Here is a 25,940-nt window from a genome sequence, read left to right as displayed (position 1 = left end):
CAGGATCTGTATTTCTCTGCTGCTTTTTAGTTAAAAGGGTGGCCTGGTGATCTACGCAAGACATTGTTAAAGTTCTGGTTTTACCTTGTGTGGTGAGAAGAACTTTCTCTGCATTGTTTGGCAGGCCCAGCCATGACGGCGTTTGTGTATCTGGCAGCATCTCAACCCACTGGACAAATTCTTCACGCCTGCAAGTCAGAGTTTTAATATGCATTAGAAGGCTTCCTTTATTAGAATGGCAAGGTAGTTCTTTGCCCCCGAGACAAACGTTTACACAGCTAAATTCCAGCACAGAGATACAGGCTATGGTGGGTATTTTTGGTTGTTGTGTGTTGGGGTTTTTGTGTTCGTTTGTTTTTTTAATTAAAAAAAAAAGAGAAGTTGTACATAGAGATCAGGATAAGGGAAAAAGTGATACCTGATTCCATCTGGCATCTGAATATCTTTGTGTCCATCAACTTTGCAAGCCAGTTTGAATTCACTATCAAAACTTAAAGTAGTGAACAGACGTTCCAAGAAAGTGTTTAACAAACGTTGATCAAATTCATTATCTATACGACCTCCATAGATAGACTGTGCCATCAGTGTCTTTAATGCAGACCAAGGGATTTTATCAGGTGAAATGTTTTGGCGACCCTGTTAAGTAAAACACTCAGCAGGAAAAAATCTTTTTCACATCTCTTCTGATTAAGGAACCAAATTAAAGAACTAAGTTAAATTGCCATCAGGTTACTTCTGCCTACTGATTTAACTTACAACATGTTTCCAGAACAGACTGTTTTACTGAAGATCTTAAGTAATCTACGTACAACCTATACCTAAGTACACAATACTACTTGCCTTCGCTGTATCATCCAACCATGTATCTACTGTGTCACAGGCAGATCTCAGATCAGATTCTCCAAATTCATACTTCTTGGACCAACCCAACGGAGCATAGCGCAAGCGCTCTTGGATAATGGCATGGAACCAGGCAAGGAGGAAATATAAACGAGCACGCTCATTTGGAGACTAGGAAGTGGAGAGGGAAAAAAAAAAACAAAAACCAACCAACCATTACTCAAGTAAACTGATGAAAATCAAAGCCTGCTAAAAGGCTAGAAAATACCAGATTTAAGGCTAGACTGCTACCAAATCCGAATATTCTACCAACAGAAGCAGAAACTACTACTTTACTTCCATGAGAAAAAAAACCAAAACATTCTATGTACATCTTAGAAGCTGAGGTTTTATCATCTAAGGTAAGATTTTAATGAACACACTCTTCCATTTTCTTTCATCTACACAAACTGCAGCCTTACCTTGCACATTCTAGAAACCGGAATGCTACTGAAAGTCCTCAGCATGTTTGCCTTTACACCAGGAGGAGGTTCAAACACGAAGATTCGGCCAGCACGTAACAAATTCACTGGCACCTAGAAAAGATCGATAAACTTGAATCCAGCTCCTTTAGCCTTTACTAAATTAAATCCCTCTAACAGCACAGTTTGCTTTAGCATCAAAATCTCATTGTAAGCACACACAGTAAAGTCTTGCCTTTCTTTTGGAGGGAAGAGGAAGCAGCAAAAGGAATGGTATGGAGTTTTCATTTACAATTAAGTCATCAGAAACCAAGGCTAGTAACTGCCCGGACAGGCACGTATTCTCCTTTTTCTTTACTGCAGAAAGCAGTCATGAGAAAACCTTCCCTGGGTAGCACTCTCAGTTCTGCAAGCCAATTACTCTATCAAAGAATCAAATTTCAAATCAACATTACCTTTGGATTAATCTCCATGGTAAGGAAGAGTCTGAAGCAAGCATGGGGTTGTAGGGAATGTAGCTTCTTTTCTAGTTGCATGAGCCAGCCAGGGGCCAGGTGAACGTTCTTCAGCATTACCCATCTGAGAAGTTTTGAAACAGAGCAAGTGCTTTTTAGTGTACAGCTTATGGATCCTGGCTATAATCACCAAAGAGTAACGGAATATGATATCAATGCTACAGATTTTCCTTCCTCTTTTAAACCTGTCTTCTACAAAGAATCAGATACTGTGTACTGTAAATGGGCTAACTTTCCTGTTTTGCAGATACAACCTACTTCTCTTGAAAACATTTAAATCCAACAGAAGTTGTGAACAGCTGTGTTTATTACAAATTTCAGTTCAAGACAGTCCCAATTTTTTTTTTTTACTCATAGTTTTATCTATTTAGCCAATAGATTACTTCCCCCTTCCCCGCTATTTACCTTGCTACTAGGCAGCATTCTAGCTAAAAAGTAGATAGAACTTACCTTCCAGATTTCACTGCTGTGTTTATCGCTTTATCTGCTTGGTTAAATCCTTCAGCAGAACCTAAAAGACAGAAGGGTTGCTAAAGCTCTTACTGCTAACAATTTCATTTATGCTTAGATGATGAAATAAGGTATGTTCTTACCAATAGCAATAGAAGTAATCTGTGTATTCTGCTCAGCTGCAAGGTCTTCAACATGACCACTGGCATCATAACCAGGCACTGAACACATCAGCACAGGGGTATTAGGTTTCACCTGTTGTCCAAGAAGTTTAAAAGGATACGAATCAGTCACTACATGAATACGACAATGCAGTAAGCTCAGTCTTTCTTCCCTCTGGCTAGCTAAAGACATCATGCTACTCTTAGTTTTACATTAACAAATATGAAAACAATCCCCTCCTCATACCATGGGGAGAAGGATAAAGATAATGTTCCAGTGAATAGCTTCACTCATTATGGAACTCATGCAATGCGGCACTAAGCATTACCTTAGGATTTTAGCCTTTCAAAAACAAGCACGTTACCTCTGTATCTACGATGTGCGTCAGATCTAAAGGCTGCTCCATAATGGACATGAAAGACTCGCCAAGATTTGTTGAAACAAAGGCATGTGCCATTGCCAACAAACGATCTGGGCGGAAGGCCTGGATCAGAAGCAAGCGATGAATGGCCTGTCCAATAGAAGCTGAAAAGAGGAGACAGGACAAGATGGACAGGTAAGAAAACCATCCTCAACACCTTCCTCTCTTCAATTCTCCATTCAATTTTTTCCATCTTGTTTTGAAGACTAGGTATTTAGGAAGTTAATTATCCCTTTGAAAGACTTGTTGCAACATTTTAATGGAATGCTTATATTCTGTCTTCACTTTGATAGTCAAAAGAAACTTACCATCCTCAGTTGGTTGGTCTTCTCCGACATTTCAGTCACCTGCTCAATTGCTCATGTTGTGAGCCCTTTAAAACCCTACCTTGACAAGATGCTTTTGGATTCTACTGAAATGCTGCAAGTTTACAAAATCTACAGTCTAGAAGTACTGCCATGAAGTGATTTTAACTTCCAGGGACAACAGATCTCTTTACATCTTCTCACTCATTCAATAATCTGCCATTCTGCCACATTTTGAAGTATTATATACTTGTCTAACATGGATAGGATAGATAATCTAGAGTTGCTTCAATTAATGGTCAACCAGCTTTACAGTAGCTACTAAATACAAGCTTAGAATCCTTAATTTAGAGAGCCACCTACCAAAATGAGCCCTGAATGATCACAGACTGCAAACACTTCCTACTGTTACCTTTCCACAGGGGAGGAACTGAAGGGCAACAGTTACCCTGAAGTTCTAACTCTTAACAAATTAGCACTAACAACTAAGGCAGCTAGAATTCAGACTTCATGCTTAGATACAACCGCAGAAGGAAACATTCTAGTAGACCAGCCCTGTCCTCAGAAAAATCTGTGCCTTTGAGCTTTTTAGAGTATTTAGCCGCCTCCAGATTTGCAATGACTAAGGTTAATCCAACCTATTATGTAATCTAATGAGATTGCAGAAGTATGTTTCATCCTCAGGAAGACCAGATCACAGGTTAAGATGCAGGAACCAAGTGTAGTAACTACTGCTTACAAAAGTTTGTTTTTGTTTGTTTTTAAAAACACAAACAAAACCCAACCCAACCCCACCAAACTTGAGCTTCTTCCACAATCCCAACTTTAATCTAGACATGAATGCCTGGGAAAATCATGAAGTTCTACTTTAGAATTGCTTTACAATCGTAGTAATTCTACTTAGATTAGTACAGTAGGATTGGTGTGGACAATAGAGCAACTTAACTTACTTGCAGGTTTTTCTTCAGTCCAAAGGTATGGTACAGTCTGCTCTGGTGAACTACTATCCAGCCAGATACAGAATTGCTATATTGAAAGAAAATGCAAAAAACTTGAAATGGGAGTTTCATGGCATCAAAAATCTACTGCAAAGTGCAGGTCCTGGTCATGGTGAAACAGAGATGCTCAATCTAAGCCTTAAAATCTAGAATTTAATTTACTGCAGAAGTGTTCAGCTACATACCAACCCTCAGTAGGAAACAAAGATTGCTAGGGTAGGGTTGAATTCGGTACAGTCCAAGCTCTACTAGCCTTGGATTTGCAAACAGATCTTAAAATATTCTAATAAGTAGCTAAATGTTTAAATAATGAAATGCACAAGTTCGTAAGATTTTTCCCATTTAATGATCATATCTTATCATCTACCTTCAGAACAAAAATTTAGATTGAGTACTAGATTAAGCATCTGAGCTTCCATCTACAAATAAGTCTTGAGAAATAAGACAGGGCTAACACTGTTAAAAGAGAAGTACTATTAATTTCATTAAGTCAAACATTAAATTTAGCCCCACACATTGTCCAACACTCAACATAGTTTGTTCTTTTCCAAGGCTTCTAGATATGTATGGTTTGACTGTTTCATATATAAATGGTTTGAATGTTTCCCTGAGCAAGACTGAGATTTGACCAGCACATTTAGTAAGTTCTCAACTCATTTTTCTTCAGTGAATTTCTCCAAGTTCTGTCTTTTTTTTTTAAAAAAAATCCAGATGTAAAACTCAAATTATGCTTTGTCTATAAAGCTTTCTTTAGATGTGTCCAATCACTTCCCTGATATCCCCTGATTCTGCATTGCCTCCAGCACCCCTAATTCTACAGATCTCTACTAAGTCCCAGCTGAAGCTATACATTTTTTTGGTTATATATATACACACACACACATATATATGTATATATATACACACACATATTCAACCTCAGGTTGAAGAGTTTGAGGAAAATTAGATGTAGCAAAGAGAATTCAACTTTTAACTAGACAGGGCAACCAAACAAGTACTATTTACGATATGGACACATTTTGGAACATACAGTTTCACAGTCAGGACGCAGATGTATTCTTAGAACACTCAGGTCATGAGAATGAACAAAGTGTTCAGTAGCTGAGCACTATCCAAATTTATCCAACTAGTAATGTCAAAGAGCCCACCATAATGATGTTACGCTATGCTTCCCTTTACTGCATAATTGACTGTGTCACTGTTGTGTGATAAAGACACACAGTATCACAATTTCTGCTACCACAGGAACCAAAGCTGACCACAAAGATGAATGGTGAAGCTGCTTCCAAGGCTGAGTGATGAACAGCGCTGGTATTTACAACTTGTTTCACTGGATTACAAATGAAGTAAGAACATTCACTTCCACAACAACTACAACTAGTTAATCTGAAAGGCTTCCCTTCTCACACTAGGAGCGCTTACTTGTAAGCATGAAGCTCTTAAAGCAGGCATCTAAAAAGCTTAACCAGATAGTTTAGTGCAGAAACAAACCCTAGCCAACACCTACCTCATCAGCTTGAACTTTAGAAACAAGGTCCTTAAATGCAGGAAGGCAGCTCAACCTCATCATTGCTTCTGTTTGCTCCACAGTCAAACCATTGATTTTTGGGAGAGATGCAGTGTTTAGCACAATCTCCTTCCCTCTCAAGAAGTGCTGGAATTCTGCGTCATACGTAGGCTCCCTAATGTTAAGGGAAAAGACGACTTTAGCTAGGTGCCTTCAAGACATCTCCCTTTTTCAACTAAAGTGAAGTGAGAAAACAAATGTTTACCCAACAGTGCCTTTCAGTTTAATCCGGGCCAACAACATAGCAAATGTTATATGATCTTGATGCAGCATGCCACGTGCCACTCTGTTGAAAGCCACCTACAAACAAAACAGTAGATTTAGTAGCATAAGAGGCCTTGAACTCTTCCCCTTCAAAAATGATTACAGAATTACATTTGCTAATTAAAAAAACTGAACCTGAAAGAGATCCTTTGTGATGATTGAGAGACGCTGAGTATGGTCTGTAATTCCCTTCAGATTTGGGTTCTCATACAAGACATTGTGATAGATGTCCAAGAAAAACTGGAGAGAGTATTGGTACAGGAAATGTATCTGAAAGAAAAGAGAGTTTGTTTTTTCTCTGTAGAGTCCTCCTCTTTGATAGCCAATGGCTTATGCCTACCAAATCGCAACATGGCAGCCAGGGCTGGAATTAGGCAGTGCCTATTTACCTTTGAACAGTAAATACATGAAGCTTCTGGTAGGAAGAAGAACTCATCCTACCTGTTTCAGTGACTCCATAGTAAAGTAGATACTGCTGCACGCTGTAGAAAGTGGCAAGTACTGCTGAGAAACAGTCTCCACTTCTTGCATGACAATATCAGTCTCTTCTACTTTTCTGGTGACCTCTGCTGCTTCCTTCTTCAGGTTCTCAAGAGTAGTAATGATGGTGTCATCATCCAGGATACGTCCCTTCACTTCATTAAGTGCTTGTAGTAGGGATTTTTCTAACTGACGCAAGCGCAGCTGAAATTCACCTTTATTAGAAAAAAAATTAGGTTACATATTGTATACATGTGTTAGTTTTTTAAGAACAGTATGAATTATGTATACTTTGCTATTGGACATCCTGAAAAAGCAAGAGTATCAGCTATAAAGATATTTCACTGTGTATTTCTACAGCTACAGTAAAACCACTGTATTCTTTCAGAACCAGAGGAAGTTAATTTGGTAAGCATACCTTGGAGCTTGAGGAGGTCAGAGCGTTTTTCATCAACATCTGGTCTTTCAGCTTTCAGGACTTCATTCAGACACTGGCTCTGTAAGCTGCTGCGAGTTACTGTAAAGTTCACAAATGTAACACGAGAGCAGAGGTCTGGTGGGAATTCAACCTATCACAGGAAACATGAAAAATTTTCTCAGCTCTCTGACATACCATTTCTACAAACACAGCCTTTTATTTTACTTACTGTTGGATCTCTGGTGGAGAGGAAGATAACGAAGGATGGGGACAAATCAATATCTTGGTCTCCCAGAGTAATGAGAACTCTGCCTCCAGTTCTCCGGACTTCACGATTCAGAACAGGATTCAGAACTGGATCATAGCTCTCCACATCCTAGAACCAGAGATGTGTTAAGAGATTCTGTTGCTTGCAACTGACTCAAGCTAAAAATCCTTGATCCAACTAGGGCTTAAAGCTCTGGTAACCAATCAATTTGCAGTTGGTTTGCAATGCAGATCACATTCAGAAGTTACTTCCACTTTAGATTTGTAGTTCAGCTACAGAAGCACAGAGTTTAGGCTATTACCATACAAAATCTCAGAAGAGGAGTATTATTAATGGTCATAATTGTGTTAGTTCTAATGCATAATAAGCCCTATTCTATGCAGCACAAGCAACAGTTAATGATCTCATCTGTAAGGTAATCCTTCGTTTTCCCATTTCCATACCAAGAAATAAAAAATATATGCATCTCAAGTGAAAGTCAACTATTCCTACAGTTGCCTATTTCTTTGTATTACTGAAACTTCTTCCTGCTACTGAGAGTAGATTTAATTCTAGATAATTCTAGCCACATTAGGAGCTATTAATCTACGACTAGAGATAGCATATGGAAACAAAGAAACACAGACAGGTTGTGAGTCATTTCACAGAGTGGAAGTAAAGAAAGATAATTTCAAAATAAAAGCTTTTGATCTTGAAATGGTGGAAAAAAATACCTTCTTTTAACTGTGTATCTCACTAATCACGTTTTTCTCATATCACTCAGTACTAGTTTACTTGTTAAATTACGGTTTGAAGATAAAGTTGTTTCCATCTTACTAACAGAACAACTGCAAACTTTTCTAGTACACAGGGCAGAATTCAAGAATTTTAAATAGTTTCTACACAATCATGCAACTAACCTGGACTAGAAGTGGGTTACCAAATCTCAAGGCACTTTCCAAGTTCTTCCTGAAAGCGTCATCCAAGAAACTAGTACGAGTTATCTTACGGTCTTTATATTCATTCATGATAAACTCTGTAGCTTGCCCGGAAGGATCGATGATCAATGGATACCTGTTAGTAATAAAACACTTCTATTATTTGGGTTTTGACTGCAGACAGCCTCCAAGCAGTTTTATGACTTTAGGTTGCATTATTACTCTCAACTCTAAAAGCTTGTATATTGAAGGAATAAGCTGGCCAGGTTCAATGACTTATTTCAGTTCAGAGTTCTGAAAGGTAAGTCTGTATTTGGGCAAAAAAATTAGCTTAAGTTCAAGCCAACTTATTTTAACAGCTAAGTATAACAAAAAAGGCAAGCAAAAATGAATTAGAGTTTTTGTTTACACATGGTTGAGGAGCTTTTACAAATATCAGAAGTTCTCATAACAGTGAAGCAGTGCTTTGAAAGAGTTCCTGTGATTCTTTGATTGTGCAAAACCCTGCCTGCTGTGAGAATGTTGCTTTAGAATTCTACAACTTAGAATGAAATACCTATTAAACCGCTTGAGCATGATGGCGTTCTCAGTGCACAGGTCATCTGCAGGCAGAGAACTTGCTTGCCAGCGAAGCCGCTCATCTGCGTTGGAAAGGTATTCTGTCCTTGCAATGTCTGTACGAAACTGCAAGAAGTATATAGTTAGTATTTGTCTAGAGATCCTCCAACTAGCCGGTGAAGACATTTTGAGTAAAGGCAGCTCTACAAGGTATCCTTTTCCAATAGCGCCATTCTTTACTTAGCAATTTTAAAGCTTCTTTAACTGTTGCAGTAAATAGATTTACAGTTAACTTGACTGTTTCTTTACCTGGATATTTGCTTGCTGCAAATGGTGAGACCATGTAGTGAACAGATTCTGACGCATCTGCTGATCAAAGTAGCCAGCATAGGCAATAAAAGCTCCTGAAAGTAAGCAGTCTCCTGCAATAGTGGACATCTGGTTCTTGAAAGTTTCACTTGTCTTCTCCCACCTTTCACGTTCAGCAGAAAGACTCTTCAGAAGAGCTGTGCTACGGTTTACCTAGAAATAAGCGGTGAAGTAGACTCTTTAGATGATGAATTGTTATAGTATTACAAGCCTCTTGGGACACTTAAACATTGACTCAAGGCCCAAGTTACATTACAACTGGACTACATCCATGCCTGTTTCCAAAGGCTTTCTACTTATTTTAAGCCTTTTGTGAACTGTCTTGTTAATGAACTAGCAACATAAGTTGATATTTCTAACTCCAGCCAGGCTTCAGTAGCTTAAGAAGCTTCATGACATCCAGAGATGAAACAGACAGTTCAAATGTACTGCACAGCGGAAGCAACCAAGTCCGCTCACAAGTCTGAAGAATGGTTCAATTTCCAACTGTCAAAGATTAAAGAATGGAAAATTACTGATACATAAAAGTCTTACTTTTGCTTCTACAGCAGCTAAGTCCGCCTTAATAGCTTGAGCCTCAGAAATCAGTACTGCATATTCTTCTTTGTAACGGGCAATACTGGCCTCAAGATCACGAATCATCTGCTCCACTTCATTTGCTTTCTGTTGGTTGTCTTTGGCATCATCTTCCAGCTTCTGCAGTTCATTGCGTAGAGGTTCCACTCTTTTCAACATATCAGCATAGTTCAGCTGTAAACAGTAAACAGGCCCTTTATACTTTCTAAAATGACATGTATTAAGAACCACCACGGCATTCAGGTATATACTATCAATTGCATCTTTTCAAGCTTAGGTGCTCGTGACCTGCATAAGAATTAATAGCTTAACAGAAACTTACGACTGTTTATCAATCCCTAAGACTCTAGTTTAAACCAAGCACAGACATATAATTGTGTGCTTTTTGCAAGATCCTTTTATTGCTCTGTAGATTTACAGGAAATCATCTGAAAGGTGGAGACCACATCAAGTAGTGTACAGCACTGCTTTGCATAAATATTCGACTGTGTGCCCATACCAGTACTGTGCCAATCTGCCTTTGTTAGTAAAGAACTGAGTACGGCGAAGCTCCAGAACAACTAGGATAGGGCCTATTGGCAACATCCAAGCTAAACAGAGTCTCTCCACATCATGCCATCATGCACAGTTTGAACAAGCCAAGCATTCTGCTGTATTGAACATCAACAGGCAATTAAAACCATTCTTGGATACTGCAGTCTGGCGGCATCTTCCCAAAAGCCTATCCCTTTAGGAAACTAGTCAAGTATTTAGAAGCCTGCCTAAAAGACCCTGACTGAGCTGCCTGTGAGTGTGCCCCACTCTGAGGCAAGACAAAACTTAGGCAGTCTCTATTAAGAGGATTGCTTTGCATTTTCCAGTTGAGAATTTTATTGGCCTGTAGAATGACACTACATACAGAAAGGATCCACTGTTGTTTACTGTAAAGCTAAAGTTTCTCAGTGCAAAAGCTGTATCACAACTGGCCATTAGCTCTCTGCCACAGTGCTATAGAGCCCATAAGCATTCATCTGAACCATCTCCCAATTTCTCCAAAGCAAAATAGCTTGCAATATTTAGTTGAATAGAGGAAAATTCAGTCTTTAGACATTGTTATATGCCTTCAGGCTCACTCTTTTCACCTTGTGTTTGCTTCCCCATAGTACTGACTTTACCTGTGCAATTGCCCATTTCACCATAGGTCCGCAGGCCAATGACGCTCTGTTTACGATTTCATAGTTGTAACTTGGATTTGACAGGTAGTTTTTCTTCATCTTCTCCCGGATGGCATCACTGCAACGGAAAAGTTTTTAGAGATAGCATGTGTACACTGCACAGCAGCACACAGGTGTTCAGTATCCCTTTACCTGGCCTGCCTTGCACAGCTGACATGAACATTTCCTAGCACCTTTGCTGACTGGTAGCTGGGATGTTTTAATTAGTACAAGCTGTTGTTTCAGAAATTACAGTTTACAGGTGATAAAAGGCCTTTAATAGTATTTTAAGATTAGTCACTCACAAATTGCTTAATGCTGCTCAGAAAAATTTGAGTTGGAAGGGAATTCAGGTGTCTCTAGTCTGACCTTCTGCTCGGATTCAGAGCCAACTAGGAGGTTGGCCTGGATAAAGCCCTCAACAACCTGGTCTGTTACTGCTGCAAAACTACTTTCAACTAATAACATGGCTTTGGACAGCAACACACTGTTTTGCAACCATGCCTTGATGTTGGTCAACAGCAACTGTTTTGTCCCAGTTTGCATGATACACCTGTGCTTTAGTAGTTTATTTCCTGTACTACCTACACATTCACTACACGCAGGAATAAAATTGTCTCAAAAGAAGTCAAGTGCTGCCAAAGCAATTACACAGAGAAAAGTCCAGTTAAGACCTGCCATATGTTTATTCACATAAGTAACTCACACTTGCACCTTACCTGATTTCCTCAGCAGAGAAGTTAACAATGGTTGGAATGAAGTTCTCTCTCATGATGATGGAACGTATTTGTTTCCAGTCAGTTGTACTTTCACCTAGTAGTAGGCAGATGGACTCCAGTGCTAGCTTAACTGCTGCAGGTGGATTAGCCATAGAACGGACCTCTACCAGGTGCTGTTTCTTTATTGACTTCACAGCTAACCAGTGCCAGAAAAATGATGAATGTTGATTGGTAAGAAAACAAACAGTTAGTAAAGTCCATTAAAGCACCTTGGATTTCTAAAAATCCTTCAAGATTCTCAAAAGGAATTTGAAGTTATTAGAGGCAGATACTAATAGGTAACATTCAAACTACTACATCACAAGATAAACTTCTGTGAATGTCAAGTTGCCAACTGGCCATGGGCAACTTACTCTGCTGCCTAGAAATGATTCACTTAAAGCAGTGATTCCTCTATCCAGTTTAACAAATGGGACAGGTTGATTGCATGCTGTCTATACAGCAATAAGGCACCAGTGGTCTTCCAATTATCAGCTTTCTTCATGAATACATAGACTAAAATAACTAGAGCTGGTCTGCCAGAAACAAAGCCATAAGCCATAAAAGGAATATCAAGTATTAGATCAGTACTACAAACAGAACAAAATCACAGCTCAAAGACTAGGAATTTCTTCAGCACTGTTCAGCACCATGCTAAGAGCCTACACTTTTGTTAGGACAAACTCAGGCCACAACAAGCGCCATTCCCACAGACTTCAGTTTTAGATCCAAGGCCATAGTGTGATCTCTTTAGGTGCTAACATACCATTCTGAGCTTCAATGACAGCAGGCTCCACCTTGTCAAGATCTTCTTTCACACTCATCTGCTTGTCTGCGATGACCTCCTGCTGCTTGTGCAGCTGTTCCTGAATCTCCTGGCTCATGACCTAGAAGGAAATTTCACAGACAAAATACTGCTTTTTAGAAGTTGAACTTCTTCCAGTACTTGCTCTGCAGGCTTCTGTTTTGTAAAAAAAAAATATTTACTATACATAGAGATTTAATAAAGATTTTTACCTTTTTCTTCTCAGCTTTCCTTCTCCATCTTTTTCAACTTGTCATTGGCTGCAGCGTTCTTCACTTCCAGTTCCTGACTCTTTATTCTTAGGTCACGCCGCAATTCTTCCACCTGAGAGAGATTGTAAGATGGTAGAGAGAATTCATATTAAGCATGAAGAACTATTTAATCACTCCAGCCTTACAGAGAGCAAAGTTTTAAACGTATGTACCTGATCAACTGTTTCCTTGATTTTTCTAAGACCAACATTCAAATGCATTTGCTGTTCCTCCAATTCACTCCGTTTCTCATTGAACAAGTTTGCATAATGGTTGATGAAGTCTAAATAGTGACGTGGTGTGATTGCCATGGTTCTGCCTCCTCGTTTTGCCAGACGAGCATTAGCCTTTAGGGAAGAAAAAGTTGTAGATTATGCATTATTTTTAAATCTATTTGGATGCCAAGGATCATAAGTTTCGGGAAACAGGTGCACGATGCTCTACGGGTGTAGAGATCAACGTAAGTTAAGCGGTGTAATAATAACATACCTGATGAAGAGTCTGATGAACAAACACACAACTGTTAACAATAGCTTCCCTGTGTGATGGTGGTTGTGGTAGCTTATCATATACAACTGGCATGTAATCAGGCACAATGTAATTTGGTTTCTCAAGATCCATTTTGCTTGTGAACTCTTTGCCAACTTGGTACAGTGCCTCAGTTGACCAGTCTCCAAACCAGTTCAAGACACACCTGAAATACAAAGCATTTGTGAAGACTTCCCCAAAAGTACTGTTCTAACAGTTCTTGTAATACATGTTGGAATATACAGCAATTACCTGTTGAAGAGTGCAGGAGAGGTAGCTGCCCTGTCCTTCAGGCCCTCAGAAGATGGATTCATAGTGAACACAACATGGAGATTGCGAATCACTTGGCTGGTGAACCATTTGTAGAGTTCCTCATGTGAATCTAACATTAAACCTTCCTTCTGTGCTCCTTCTTTACACTGAGTCATGAGGGTGGCATATTCGTCTCCTTCAAAGAGACCAGGAACCTAATTCAAAAGATAGTTTTGTTGTAGCTTACAGTTGTAAAAAGGTGCTGTAAAAAGAAGTATTTACTTAAACTCTTCTTACCTCTCCATTGGCTAGGAGAGTGTTCATCCTCTCCAGGAATCCAGAATCCAATACATTTGACTCATCCATTATAAAAGCTATTTTTTCATTTTTACAGCCAGAACGTCTCAATACTGTCCTAAGGTCTTCATCAAAATCTTCACCTGTATATTTTCTGTGAACCTAGTAAAATTTAACATTGGTTATTAACATTTTGATTTAGCTTTTAATGATATTTTTAGGGATTGATATTTAAGAAGTGTGAGTTTTGACTAAGTTTATTTTTTTTTTTTAAGTTAAACTAGCACACCAACCTTAATTTGGTAGACACTCAAACCATTCATCCAGGCAACAAATCTTGAGAGGGTTGTTTTCCCTGCTCCACTGACTCCAATAAGCAGCAAGTGGCCCTGTGGCTGACGGAAGATTCTGAAAAAGAACATAACCAAGTATGTTTGATAACACTTTATCAACTTACTGAAGCTTTTCCTTGAACACCTGAAGTTCAAGTTAGTATCAAAATTGACACACCTTTCCAGATAGGATCCTGGTATCTGGAGGCCACCAGTATATTGTCTATGGACAATGGGATCATGCTCCATTCTTACGCTGTACTCAGGCTACTCCGTTTTAGAAAAAGTCTCTAAATACTATTTATATGAGCAGCAACTGAAGTCTCAACTTACCGGTCAATTCTTAACACATGATCCAAGACTTCATTGAACAAAACAAGTGGTACATCAAGTTCTTCTTCATAAAAGACTTTAAGCCTAGCTTTCACATAGTCTCTTAATTCTTCTTGATCCACTGGAATATAATCCTGAAAGAACCAGTCAATACAGTATGGAATTTAATATTAAGGGAATTTTGCTTAGGGATCAGTTTATGAGATGAAAGCAGAACTATGAGAATGCTTAAAGTAGCAATCCTCTACAAAAGCTTAAGAATGCTGTACTCCTTTAACTTGCACAGGAACATGTCCACAGCCTAGACTGCCACAGATCGTGGCATGGGATTTAAACACCATATCTACTGAACCTACGATAGGCTGGTGACTGGCAGCACAGGCTCAAAGAAACTGGGAAGCAGCATGACAGACTTGCTCTGCCAATGTATTTTAAACAGCCTTTCCTAGCCACCTGCTATTGGTTATAGAGATGGGTAGCAGGCTAGATGGACTTTTGCCCTGACCCAGCAGGATTTCTACAGATTGCCCAGCTGGATCACTTCAGATTGCAAGAAACAGTTCACCATAAAATGTATAGTATCAGTATTGTTCAAGGGTCATTGCCTTATCCAAGAGATTCCATAAGTAATAACTGTCAGCAGCTTCCTCAGAGTGTTACACTGTTCTTGAGAAATATTATTTAATACTGCCTTCACGTACTGTGGTAGATCCTACAATAGCATCCCTGGCATAACAGCGATTAACTCTGTGGTAGAGTTCACTTCAGATAATCATAGTAAGAACTTCTTGGAGATCAGTTTAACAAAATGATGGGCATCGATTATCATGTTAATATAGCTGTAAGAGCTGCATCACTCAGCTGCTCCCAAACAATTTAAACTTGGTTTTTTTTTCCTAAATTTTTACTTACCTTCGACAGCCAGTTGCTGTATAAGATTGGTCTGCTCATAGCTTTTTCTTTGTCAATATTGGGGAAGTGTTTCAGAGCAACCATATCAATGTTCTCATCAGTCCAGCGTCTCTCCTCATCTTCTACAAGTCTGCATAAAGGAACAAGTCAGTGACTACAAATCCTCTGTAATGGGAGGATATAATCACACCACATGGCAGTGCTATGACTAAAATATGTTTCTGCTTTGCACAGATACTACCCCCAAATGTGTCAACTTAAGAGTGAAGGAAAATATTCTCATTTGTATTTCAGCTATTCAATGTGGAAGTACACTTCAGTTTGGTCTTCTAAAAAAACTAATTTTGAACTTTTTTTTTGCCTCCCCATCTCATGTTTATTTTACCTGTCTTGGAAGAGACGTAAGGCTTCATGGGCCCAAATCCTGATAAGGCCTTCGACTGGTAAGGTTTCTAGTGGTCTTAATGCTTCGAATATACCTCTCACCCATCGAGTCATTTCACGAGGTGAATAGATGTAGTGTGGCTGTGTGTCTTGAGTGAATCTCTCCTAAAAATTTAAACTTAATTAGTTACTCCATCCCAAAGTTGCACCATATTTTTTACAGGCCTTGGCACTGCAAGATACTACTTTTCTAGCATCATTCAGTGGCTTCCGTCAGAACTCAAGTAATTAGTTGAGCTCTTGTACACATATCATCCACATGCAAGGCAAAAAAAATGCATATTAAATGATTCAGCATAAAAGGAAGACTTCTAATTAGAGTTTGGGGTTGTATTTAACAAGTTACCTGAGACATTGTGTAGAATTCTACCATAGCAGCAGTGAGAGGTTCTGCGTATGTGCGAAGTGATGGGATCAGCCTCAGCATTGCACGATTGAATGTTCCATATATCTGAGTAAGTGAAGCTGGTCCAGGATAGTCCACATAAACCACAGGAACGTGTCGTAAAAATCTGAAAGATTAGCATATTACAGAGTCAGAAAGCCAAATTACAGTGTGTACTATTTTCATTATCTTCTGCAAAAATTAGATAACTGCTTGATTCAAAATTAGCAGAAACAGCAGTTGGTTTGATTGCTCCTTAGTGACTTGGACCAAAAAGCATTCTGAAGTATCCACAGCATTTCAGACAGGTTATTCAAGAAGTATAACACTGAGTCCACTGGCTGGCTGTCAGGATAAGAACCAACTAGCAGTTAGTTCAAAAGCAAGGAACACAATTTCAGCACAGTTGGTGTTAAACAAGTGTATTAAGAACAGATTAGAGAGTCATTACTTCAATTTTGACACCTATTCTGTTGCTATACAGAGTTTACGAGATACATTACCTATGTGAGAGAGGTTTTCTTCCAGGATCAGTAGGTGGATTACATGCACCAACAAACTGAATTCTCTCCAGTTTCACCCACGTCTGATCTGATGTACGATAGAATCCTCCATGTTCCACCATCTGGGGGCGGAGGGGGGGAATAAAAAAAAAAAAATAATAAAAATCAGTGGAACATTGTATTTCTCTGAATATAATTCTCATGATATAGTTGATTACAAAGAAAAATAAACCTGTCTAATGAAGGATATGACTCTCTGTGTGCCATACTTATCCATATCTGGCAAGTTGATTTCATCACAGAAGAGCACCAGCCACTTTCCTAACTGCACAGGAGCCAGCACCACTCCATTAGGTGTACGCCTGTACTCACAATAGTGATCAAAGGTTTTCAAGAGCAGTTCTGGAGTGGTAGCACTAGAAAAGTTGAGTCCAACCACCTTAAAAAGAGAACAGTGAAAAAAAATAGTTAAAATACACTAAGGCTTGAAAGAGCGTTCAATAGTCCTGAAAACAGGTATGTTTGGCTGTCCACAGTGGAAGTATATATGCCATCTATATTTCAGATTAGTGCCTGTATTCTGACTGTATACCGTTTGCTTCCCACTGCAAGTTCTCCATTTACCATACAGCAATACCTCCTGCCCAACCTTGTACTTTGAACATTGCATCTTCATGTAACTGTTACTCCACCTAAATACACTGAAGGACAAGAGCTATTCTTAAACATTATCCCTGTTTTTTAAATACTAAATGGAGGAATGCTCCTGTACTACTGAAGCAGCAAAGGAAGGAAGTAGCTTTTAGGCTAAGGATCTCCAGACATAAATTTAGATTCTGCTCAACAAAATTTTTATTTTTTGCTACTTACACACACGACTGACTGAGATGGAGGTAGCACTGAATTCTGGCTAGCAAATAATTGCCATGCTAAATCAAGACTGCTTTAATCTTTAAGGACATTAGAGACTTGTTACTACTCTGTAATTCACACATGCGCGCACACACACACTCTCTTGTGTACCTCCATGTCAGGCAGAGCTCTAAGAGCACTGAAGAGGGTCATGGTCTTTCCAGAACCTGGTGGGCCACACAATACTAGAGGTTTGTGTTCTGCCAGCCAAGTATACAGCAATGCTTCATGGCGAACTGTATCTAGGGTTGGTACTACAACATCAGGAGCTGCAACTTTGTGTGTTTCAACTTCAATTTGAGGAACCTTGGATTGCCATGGCACCCATTCACCTGTAATAGACACCTAGGATCACAAAAACACGATCAGACAATTTAGAACAGGAATATAGCTCAACCTTAAGTTAAAATATCTTTATTTTCCTGTTTCATCTCCAAAATCTAAAGCAAGCTTCTAAGAACACAAAAGAGCAACACTTCTAGTATAAGAAAGGTTTACCTCATAGTCAATTATAGGTATGTTGGGTGCAGTCGGCAGTGGCACAGTGGTGATTCTCCTAATGTATTCTCCCAGCTCTGCTCTCATTTTCAAACGACTGTCTCCAGAAAGAGACCAGAGTATTGCATAGACCAGGTACCTCTGTAAGAAGCAGCAAAAGCAGCTACTGGTTTTAGAGTAATGGAACAAAACTTAATGAACAATAAATCAAATCTAGCTGCTATACTGACACGTCAAACACAGTAGTCACTTAGCTACATACTGTATTTACCTGGATGTAACGCTCTAGTTGATCTATCTGCATTGGAAAGTCTGGATGATTGGCATTGTACTGGGCTACGTTGCGGCAAGCTTGATGCAACATGGAGAACAGAGAACCAAGACAGCGCAAGCGGGTGAGATCCATAATATGCTCCAATTTGAAAGCATGTTCCAGTGCTTTTGTCACCAGGCCGTTAGATGTGAAATATGGCTGCATTATTGTTGCAGCATCTCTCTGAATCTGTTGGGGGAGACAAACACTGCTCAAAGCACTTGCTTCTCATTTAATTACCAGGTATCAGGAAATAATTTTGTTTAACATTTGAAATGCTTCATATTTTAATATTCTTTTTAAAAAGAGAAAAAATATGTAAAGAGGAAGTCACCTTTTCCATGATAGGCTGTCATCAATTCTAAGTACACTGTACTACTTTTGATACACTTGTTCTTACTACATTATCCCACAGAATCATAGAATCATTAGGGTTGGAAGAGACCTCACAGATCATCAAGTCCAACCGTATACCCGATGCTACCATGCTCTGCTAAACCCACTAAACCATGTCTTGAAGCGCCACATCTAAACGTTTTTTTGAACACCTCCAGGGATGGCGAGTCCACCGCCTCCCTGGGGAGCCTGTTCCAATGCCTAACAACTCTTACAGTGAAAAAGTTCTTCCTAATATCCAACCTGAACCTCCCCTGGCGCAACCTGAGACCGTTTCGTCTTGTCCTATCGCTAGTTACCAGGGAGAAGACACCAACCCCCAGATCGCTACAACCTTCTTTCAGGTAGTTGTACAGAATAATTCACCATAATGTAATCTAAGTTATACCTGCAGCATTGGGGATGCTGCTTCTTCTCCTTCATCTTCTTTGCCCTTTCGCCTTCGCTGAGCTTCCTCCTCACCTTCATCCAGAGGAATGCTTCTTAGTCTGGCCAGGAAGTTATTGAATATCATGTCTGTACTAAGAACATCCTCACTGAACCAGACCATGCCACACCTTGACACAGTAGCCAAAGTGGCGTATTTCAGGTCCTGTACTTCAAACATAATACGCACCTAAAGAGTAGAAATTTAAAACAGAGTTTTAAGTGAAACCAACCAACCAAAAATAAAACAAAAAAAGAGACCTTTTAAAATAAGTTAATTTGTATTTAGCCTCTGAATAATCAACAGCAGCATGAAACTATTCTAAGGTAAGTTCATCATTATTGACTGTTACCCTAGACTTCTGTATAATCCACAAAGTTTGTCTTACAGGGTCAGAGTAGGTATAATGTGAAACTTTTGCTTCCACAAAAGCTCCTAACTCCAGCAAACTACTACCTGAGATCACTATTACTCTGCTCGTGATGAGAAAGAGGGACAGCACTAGTACAGACTAAGGTAAAAGCAGTAAATTTACAGGACAGCATGTAAACATCATGTAAAAGAAGTAACATTACATTTGGTGGAAGGCTGAGACGTTCTCCATTTGGCAGGGTCAGTAGTTTGTTGTCATCCAAAACAGAGTTCAAGTTCTCAACCCATTCAGGGTCTACATCGCCATCAAAGATAATCCACTGACGTTTTTGTAGTTCACCTCTCACATTGTCTATGATTCTACATTAAAGGAAATATTTATTGCAGTAGAGAACAAAGACTCAGTTAGGCCAGATTATCCATAGCACAAATGTACCAGCCATTTTTTCACTTGTGCTATTAAAGACTCACTTTCGCAGGACATGTGTAAACAAGCCATCTGTCCATTCCCTGGTGTTTGGATCCAAAGTACCATAGAGGTGATCTTTGCTGATTGCTTTTGGATCTATAATATGAGCAACACCTTCCACACCCTCCAACCGTTCGAGGGCTTTCAGAAGTACTCTCCAAGCCATGCTCTTTCCACTTCCAGAGGGACCAACCATCATCAATCCATGATTTATCTGTGTAATCTGATACAGCTGAAGAACCTGTGAAAGAAGAAATGATGTACCAATTAAGTCTTAATTTCAGTAGTCAAGCTAAGCTTCTATGTATTGCTTGCTTAAGACAAGAAAAAGGAAAAAGCTTTCCACCTTTCATAATAAAAGAGGAAGTTTAGTCTTATACATAAACTTCATTTCCACATTTTCAGTTTTATGTTTTACCTTTTCAACCCACATGCCACCAACTTCTTCTCCATCACCATAGGTAAGGTACATTTCCTGACACACTTTCTTAAGCTCCTCTCGCAAGGCTGTCATTTCCCCACGATGATACTGTACTCCAGGGAATACATCAGAAAGGAGACTGAACAGCAATGGAATGTCTTCTGCAACCAGTTTTGGTACCATAGTTTCACATACACTTTGGATCAGGATCTGCAGAGACAGTCACATTTTGGTTACGATTTTTTGTTAAGTTTGCTTTACCAAATGTGTTTGACAAGGAATACTTCACTAAATACTTTATTGATAAAGCATCAGACCAGGCTGGTCTTGGTAAAAACCACCACTGATGGGGTTTCAACTTTGAAACTACACAACGAACTCCTACTGATTTTCAGTTTATACCACTGTAGTTTCTTACGCTTCTTCACTATGCTTTTGGTATTAACTGCTGAGGAACTGAGCAGCAATAAGCGTTACGAACGTACCACCTCTTAAGAGCAAGTCTTTCACTATGATTTAGGGACTCCCGAGACATGTTTAACTCGGTGCTTCTAAGCTATCAAATAACCACATTTTTTAACTAACATTACTTTGTTTGCATGGCTTAACACTAAATGGTAAACACTGTAGGGTTACTTGTGTTGTTTAGTATCCATCCCGTAATTTATCACAGAAGCAAAGAGTTCACACACACATTACCTCTTGTTCTGGTAAGTTCTCAGCAATTTCTCCCTCATCAACAACTTCACCACGCTCTTCTTTCTCCCGCTTTATCTTCTGAATCCTCTCCCTCTTCACATTACCTGCACTAACCAGCACACTCTTCAGTGCTCTCAAACCAAAATCATAGTGACTTTGGGAGGACAGCTGTTCATCACAAAGCCTAAGAAGTGAAAGAGACAAAATACAATTTGATTCTCAATAGGGACCAACACAACACTCAGTAAAAGTCGTTGTTCACTTGAAATGATTGCTTGAAATGACTGCTGCACATGCTTAGAGCGTTGCAAAGAACATTATAGCACTGAACAATAAACTCTATTTTTACTGATTGAAGCCAACTTGTTACTCACTTGAAGAATGGTACTATCTTATTGGCAAGCACTTCAGCTGTACGGAAACCTTGGGAGTACAACATGACCTGGGCAATCAACTGACGGTCTGGTTTTGTCATGGCCAAGCTACGGAACAGCTTCTTCAAATTATCAGGCAGATTTGATCTGCCTGCATAGCCGGGATTCATGGTGATGAAGATAGCCATGTCAGGGCTCACTTTGACTTGTTTGTTCAGCAGCTCACAAGTAATAGGTGTTGCAGCTGAAAAGAGAGTGCATTTAGTTACACCTGAGTCCAGTGATCAATCACCCTGAGAACACAAGTCACACTTTATTTTAGTTTCCTACAGTAATGGACAGCAGGTCCTCTAGTACTGCAACTCAAACACTCAGCAACTGAAAGTTACTTCAAGTTTTTAAGTTCAGATAGAAAGCAGCTTGATCCTTGGATTGTTTGGGAGAACTGAGCAACAGAACAGCATGAAGGACGTTAGAGATGCTGTAGAACACTATTAGCAATGAACAATTACGTACTCTTGTCATAGTTGGGGTTGGAATGCTCTCTCAAGGCTTCCTGGATGCACTGAACTTGCTGTGAAACGGCAGAAAGCATACGCTCCTCCAGCCTGTTGAACTCATCAAAACAGCCCCATGCACCCACTTGGCAAAGTCCCACAAAGATGCGTCCCATTGCCTGCACACAGAAGGGAAAATTCACTGAAGCTGCGTGATCATTCTTGCCTATGCATAGGCAAAAGGAGCAGAGAAGCACTTTATATGATGCCTCTAAGGCAGGAAGGATTTGTATTTATATGTAGGTTACCATCTTCATAGCACTGTAAGAGTTACAAAAGGGGTTTTTGTAACTTTCGGTCTTTCAGATGTTCACTGCTTCATAGAATTACAGAAGATGATTATAGCTTCCTATTACTACACAGTGTACTGCAGCGTATTCACAAAACAGTCAAGAAAAGCCCACTTCAGAGGCAGGAAGGGGACTAAGGGCAAGGAAAGAGTATCACGCACTGTGATCTTACTGCTCCCTAGGTATTTTATTACAGCCGCACCAGTACAGACTAAATGCTGACTAAATGGATCCCTGGTCTGATTGAAATACACCTGTAGAGAAAAAAAAAACCAAACCCAGATAGGCAACCCATCAGAGCCCATGAAGTATTGTGATTCTTTGTCCATGTTTTATACTGTTTTTTATATACACACCTGAGCGACGTTTTTATTTTGAGACACTTGCTGTGTTACAGAGGCATTTCATCTGGTTCTCAGTTTGAAGATGTCATTAATTTTGAATATCTGGGTAAATTTTCTTAGTTTTGAAGAATCTTTCACAAGCTGAGGCAAACTTGATAGTTATGTCACAAAGGATAATTTGGTAATAGTAAAGCTACTTTGGCAGTCTCACACTCTCATCTGTTCCCCATTAAACCAGTACTATCAATGCAAACTAAAAAATTTAAGTTACCTTCCTTTCACTCTCATGCTATAGAACTACCTGTTCTAAAAAAACAGAACCCTTCCCCCAGCAATGTTCTGCTGCACTTTTGCTTTAGGCATTTTTTTGTTACAGAGCATCTATATGACCCACAGATACGGGCTCAGTTAAACTTATAATCACCTTGAAAATAAATACTACTGGCTGTTTCAAAGTCCTGAAGAGATTCCTATTGCTTGTTAGCAAAGACTATTTTTTTAAATCAAACAGCTTACCTGGAAGTCAAATGTTTCATCGCAGTTGAAAACCAACACAAAGCGGCCAAGCTGATGTCCAAGAGCCTTCACAGATTCTGTTTTACCAGTACCAGCAGGACCTATTTTCAAAGTGGAACAGACATGTTTTAGTGTTTATCATCCAAGGTACCACCTACTCATGCAATCTGCCAGCATGCCGATTCTGATGGTCCCTGACAAGAGGGTTCAGTGAAACCTAAAACTGTTACAACTTCCCCCAAAAGACTGTTTTGTTTTTAAAAATCTTATAAACATTTTGCATGTTTACTATGAAGCTATATATTAGAGAGAATAAGAGTCTCAAGTTTTTATTGTACTTCAGTACAAACTTACCAAAAGGTGATCCTCCAAGTCTTGCCTCCAGGGCTTGTGTCATTGTCAGGTAACAGCGGTCAGTAAGAGGAGTCTGTACGAGCTTATCCTGAACACCAAGGTACTCAAAACCATAGTTGAATTTGGCATTTGCCATCTGAATGGAGAGCTGTTGCAACACATCTGTCTGTTTTGGGTCAAAGTAGAATCGCATCTGGCTGAGCCACTCAAACGATTTGGAATTGTCGATCTTGCTTTTGATCAGTGATCTTGTAACATCTCTCTGGTGCACCAACTCAGTGATCTGGAAGATGAAGTTAACTCCTTAGACCACAGCAATACAATCCATTGCTAATAAAGCCAGGAATCCTACAGCTTCTCAGATTAGCATAGTAAATTGCAATCACTTAGAAATCACAACCTACTAACAGTCTCTGCCTTAAAATCTGTTGCTACAAAGACAAAACTAACAATGTTGACTGCTCTTGCTAAGGACTTCCCTAGCTTTCAGCAAAGCACACTGATCCAGTTATTCTGTTAATCCATTACACTACTGAACTAGATATTTTACTTGCCAGAAACTATGAAGAGAAGTACTCCTAAAACAGATCAGATATTTCCCTCTAAAAAGCCACAGAAATAACCCAGGATGATTTTAACTTCCCATCCCAAATCCTTACCTACAACAAAAGCATATAATAATCACAATATGAAGCAGCTGAATGAGAGATTTTACACTTGATTGAAGAAATCAGTACCTTCCATATTTGGAAGAGCTAGTTTGAAGATCAATTCAGTGAGCTAGTCTATAATATGCTATCATGCATCAAGCTGACTAGAGTGGAAAACTACCACCACCTACAGGATCAGGGCGTGATGTAGCTGCCTAAATTGCATGAAACTTTTCGCTAGAGGAAAAATAATCAATCTTTTCATTAAATTTTAAAAAAATCCTCAACTGCGAACCCAGAAAAGGAAAGGAGGTTTTTACATACCAAGTGCTCCAGTTTCCTTCTGCGAAGAGGCGGCTGCTCCATCAGCACAGAGTCCGCCAGGACATTGAGTGTGACCTCAACATTAGCTAGCACAGAGTGGAGAGGACTGTTGTCTCCAACTCCACCCACACCATTGAGGGCTGACTCGACATTCTCAGACCATGCAATCTGGGCTGACAGGACAACAAGCTGAGCCTGTGTAACAAAAACCCTCATCAGACAGTTTTCCTCACTGAAGTAACCAAGCTGCAGTATGCTTAACTGTTCCATATTGATACCTGGTATTTGTCAATCCAAGAGATGTAGACTGCTGGATCAATTGAAGTTGCTTTTCCAAAGATTTCTACTTCAGTAACAGATTCTGCAAGCAATTTAGCAAGGGTCACTCTCATTTCTTTTTCAACAAGAGTGAGCCACTCATTGATCTTGGGATGTTCTGTGATGGAGACAGGCGTTTTGAACAGCACCTGCAAGAATTAGGTTTAAGTCAGCTCACATTCACTTATTTTCAGAATTTTATTTAAAAAGAAACACTGCAGCTATACCTCCTCTCCTTCACGTGAGGATATCCCAAGAACCACAGAATTATCTTCATTGAGAATAATGCTAGAAACGCCAGCAAACATCTTCTTGAAGTGTTTCTGCAGCTTAGCAACATTTTTGCTGTTTCCAATGATTTCAAGCAAGTCTTCATCACCAACAAAATAAAACCTAATAATTACATAAAATTAGGTATCAGAACTCCAACTATAGATTGTGATTTATTTGTATTTCACAGATGGCCACTATATGGGAGTAATTGACAGTCATCTCCCCAACACTGTAAGAGTGCATGAACTGTAATTTGCTAGAAGTCATACTTCAGTTGTAAGATTAAGTCTCAGTTCACGTGCTCTGTACCATATGAAAGTGTACACATGCTCCATACCGTGGATTGTTTTCTTTACCTATCCATATCTGAAATACCCACAGTAGAGCTTGGGATTGAATTAGGTCTATTGGGCAGGGAGAACTCCCACTCAGTACCTCCCTCATCCTTACTCTCTCATGCTAAGTGACAAACTAGCTGAGGACTACAGGTAAATCAGAACCAATGACTCAAATACTGGATTGTGGCATTTTAGATGCTGTCCTTCAATGAAATGCCAGAATTAAACTGTTCAAAACAGAACCTCTAAGTTTACAAAAATCAGCTGCAATGGTTCCTTAAGCAATACATGAACTCTACAACCAGTCACAGATGAGCAATTAAAGGAAGTTTTAGTCCCACTTTCTGAGAATTAGCTGTAACTGAATTCTGTATTTAGACAACACAGATTTAAATGGTCATAACTTCTTATACATATATATACGTGGCACATAAAAACTAGCAGAGGCTTTACAGACAGTACACCAATTCCTGCACAGAAACATCAAATTATTTTACTTCAAGAGTCAACTAGGGTCAACTTCTTACCGAGGG

At 39.4% G+C, this 25,940-nt stretch overlaps 1 protein-coding gene across 1 annotated transcript in view; it reads right to left on the bottom strand.

The window, feature by feature from the left end:
* DYNC1H1 (dynein, cytoplasmic 1, heavy chain 1) overlaps positions 1-25,940 on the bottom strand; it is a gene marked incomplete at its 5' end in the record, with an annotated part of 42,353 nt that overhangs the window by 4,355 nt on the left and 12,058 nt on the right. Inside the window, 50 exon segments of the mRNA XM_009703983.1 lie at positions 85-188; positions 419-636; positions 841-1,011; positions 1,302-1,415; positions 1,757-1,880; positions 2,267-2,327; positions 2,410-2,521; positions 2,793-2,953; positions 4,105-4,180; positions 5,660-5,834; positions 5,925-6,019; positions 6,119-6,253; positions 6,425-6,678; positions 6,882-7,032; positions 7,111-7,257; positions 8,049-8,202; positions 8,623-8,750; positions 8,934-9,146; positions 9,528-9,743; positions 10,724-10,841; positions 11,482-11,677; positions 12,287-12,407; positions 12,538-12,553; positions 12,555-12,649; positions 12,750-12,923; positions 13,066-13,270; positions 13,357-13,571; positions 13,654-13,815; positions 13,947-14,061; positions 14,319-14,452; positions 15,231-15,360; positions 15,616-15,779; positions 16,021-16,186; positions 16,563-16,684; positions 16,795-17,001; positions 17,586-17,819; positions 17,973-18,113; positions 18,244-18,474; positions 19,070-19,297; positions 19,684-19,840; positions 19,952-20,190; positions 20,368-20,580; positions 21,070-21,253; positions 21,444-21,687; positions 21,960-22,119; positions 23,151-23,251; positions 23,505-23,787; positions 24,479-24,673; positions 24,757-24,945; positions 25,024-25,189. Of these exon segments, the coding sequence (XP_009702285.1) occupies positions 85-188; positions 419-636; positions 841-1,011; positions 1,302-1,415; positions 1,757-1,880; positions 2,267-2,327; positions 2,410-2,521; positions 2,793-2,953; positions 4,105-4,180; positions 5,660-5,834; positions 5,925-6,019; positions 6,119-6,253; positions 6,425-6,678; positions 6,882-7,032; positions 7,111-7,257; positions 8,049-8,202; positions 8,623-8,750; positions 8,934-9,146; positions 9,528-9,743; positions 10,724-10,841; positions 11,482-11,677; positions 12,287-12,407; positions 12,538-12,553; positions 12,555-12,649; positions 12,750-12,923; positions 13,066-13,270; positions 13,357-13,571; positions 13,654-13,815; positions 13,947-14,061; positions 14,319-14,452; positions 15,231-15,360; positions 15,616-15,779; positions 16,021-16,186; positions 16,563-16,684; positions 16,795-17,001; positions 17,586-17,819; positions 17,973-18,113; positions 18,244-18,474; positions 19,070-19,297; positions 19,684-19,840; positions 19,952-20,190; positions 20,368-20,580; positions 21,070-21,253; positions 21,444-21,687; positions 21,960-22,119; positions 23,151-23,251; positions 23,505-23,787; positions 24,479-24,673; positions 24,757-24,945; positions 25,024-25,189 (8,114 nt within the window).

The sequence above is a fragment of the Cariama cristata genome, unplaced genomic scaffold (genome assembly GCF_000690535.1).
Source record: "Cariama cristata isolate BGI_N322 unplaced genomic scaffold, ASM69053v1 scaffold38420, whole genome shotgun sequence".
NCBI lineage: Eukaryota > Metazoa > Chordata > Aves > Cariamiformes > Cariamidae > Cariama > Cariama cristata.
Note: the sequence above shows the minus strand (reverse complement) of the source record. Positions and strands in the feature narration are given on the sequence as shown.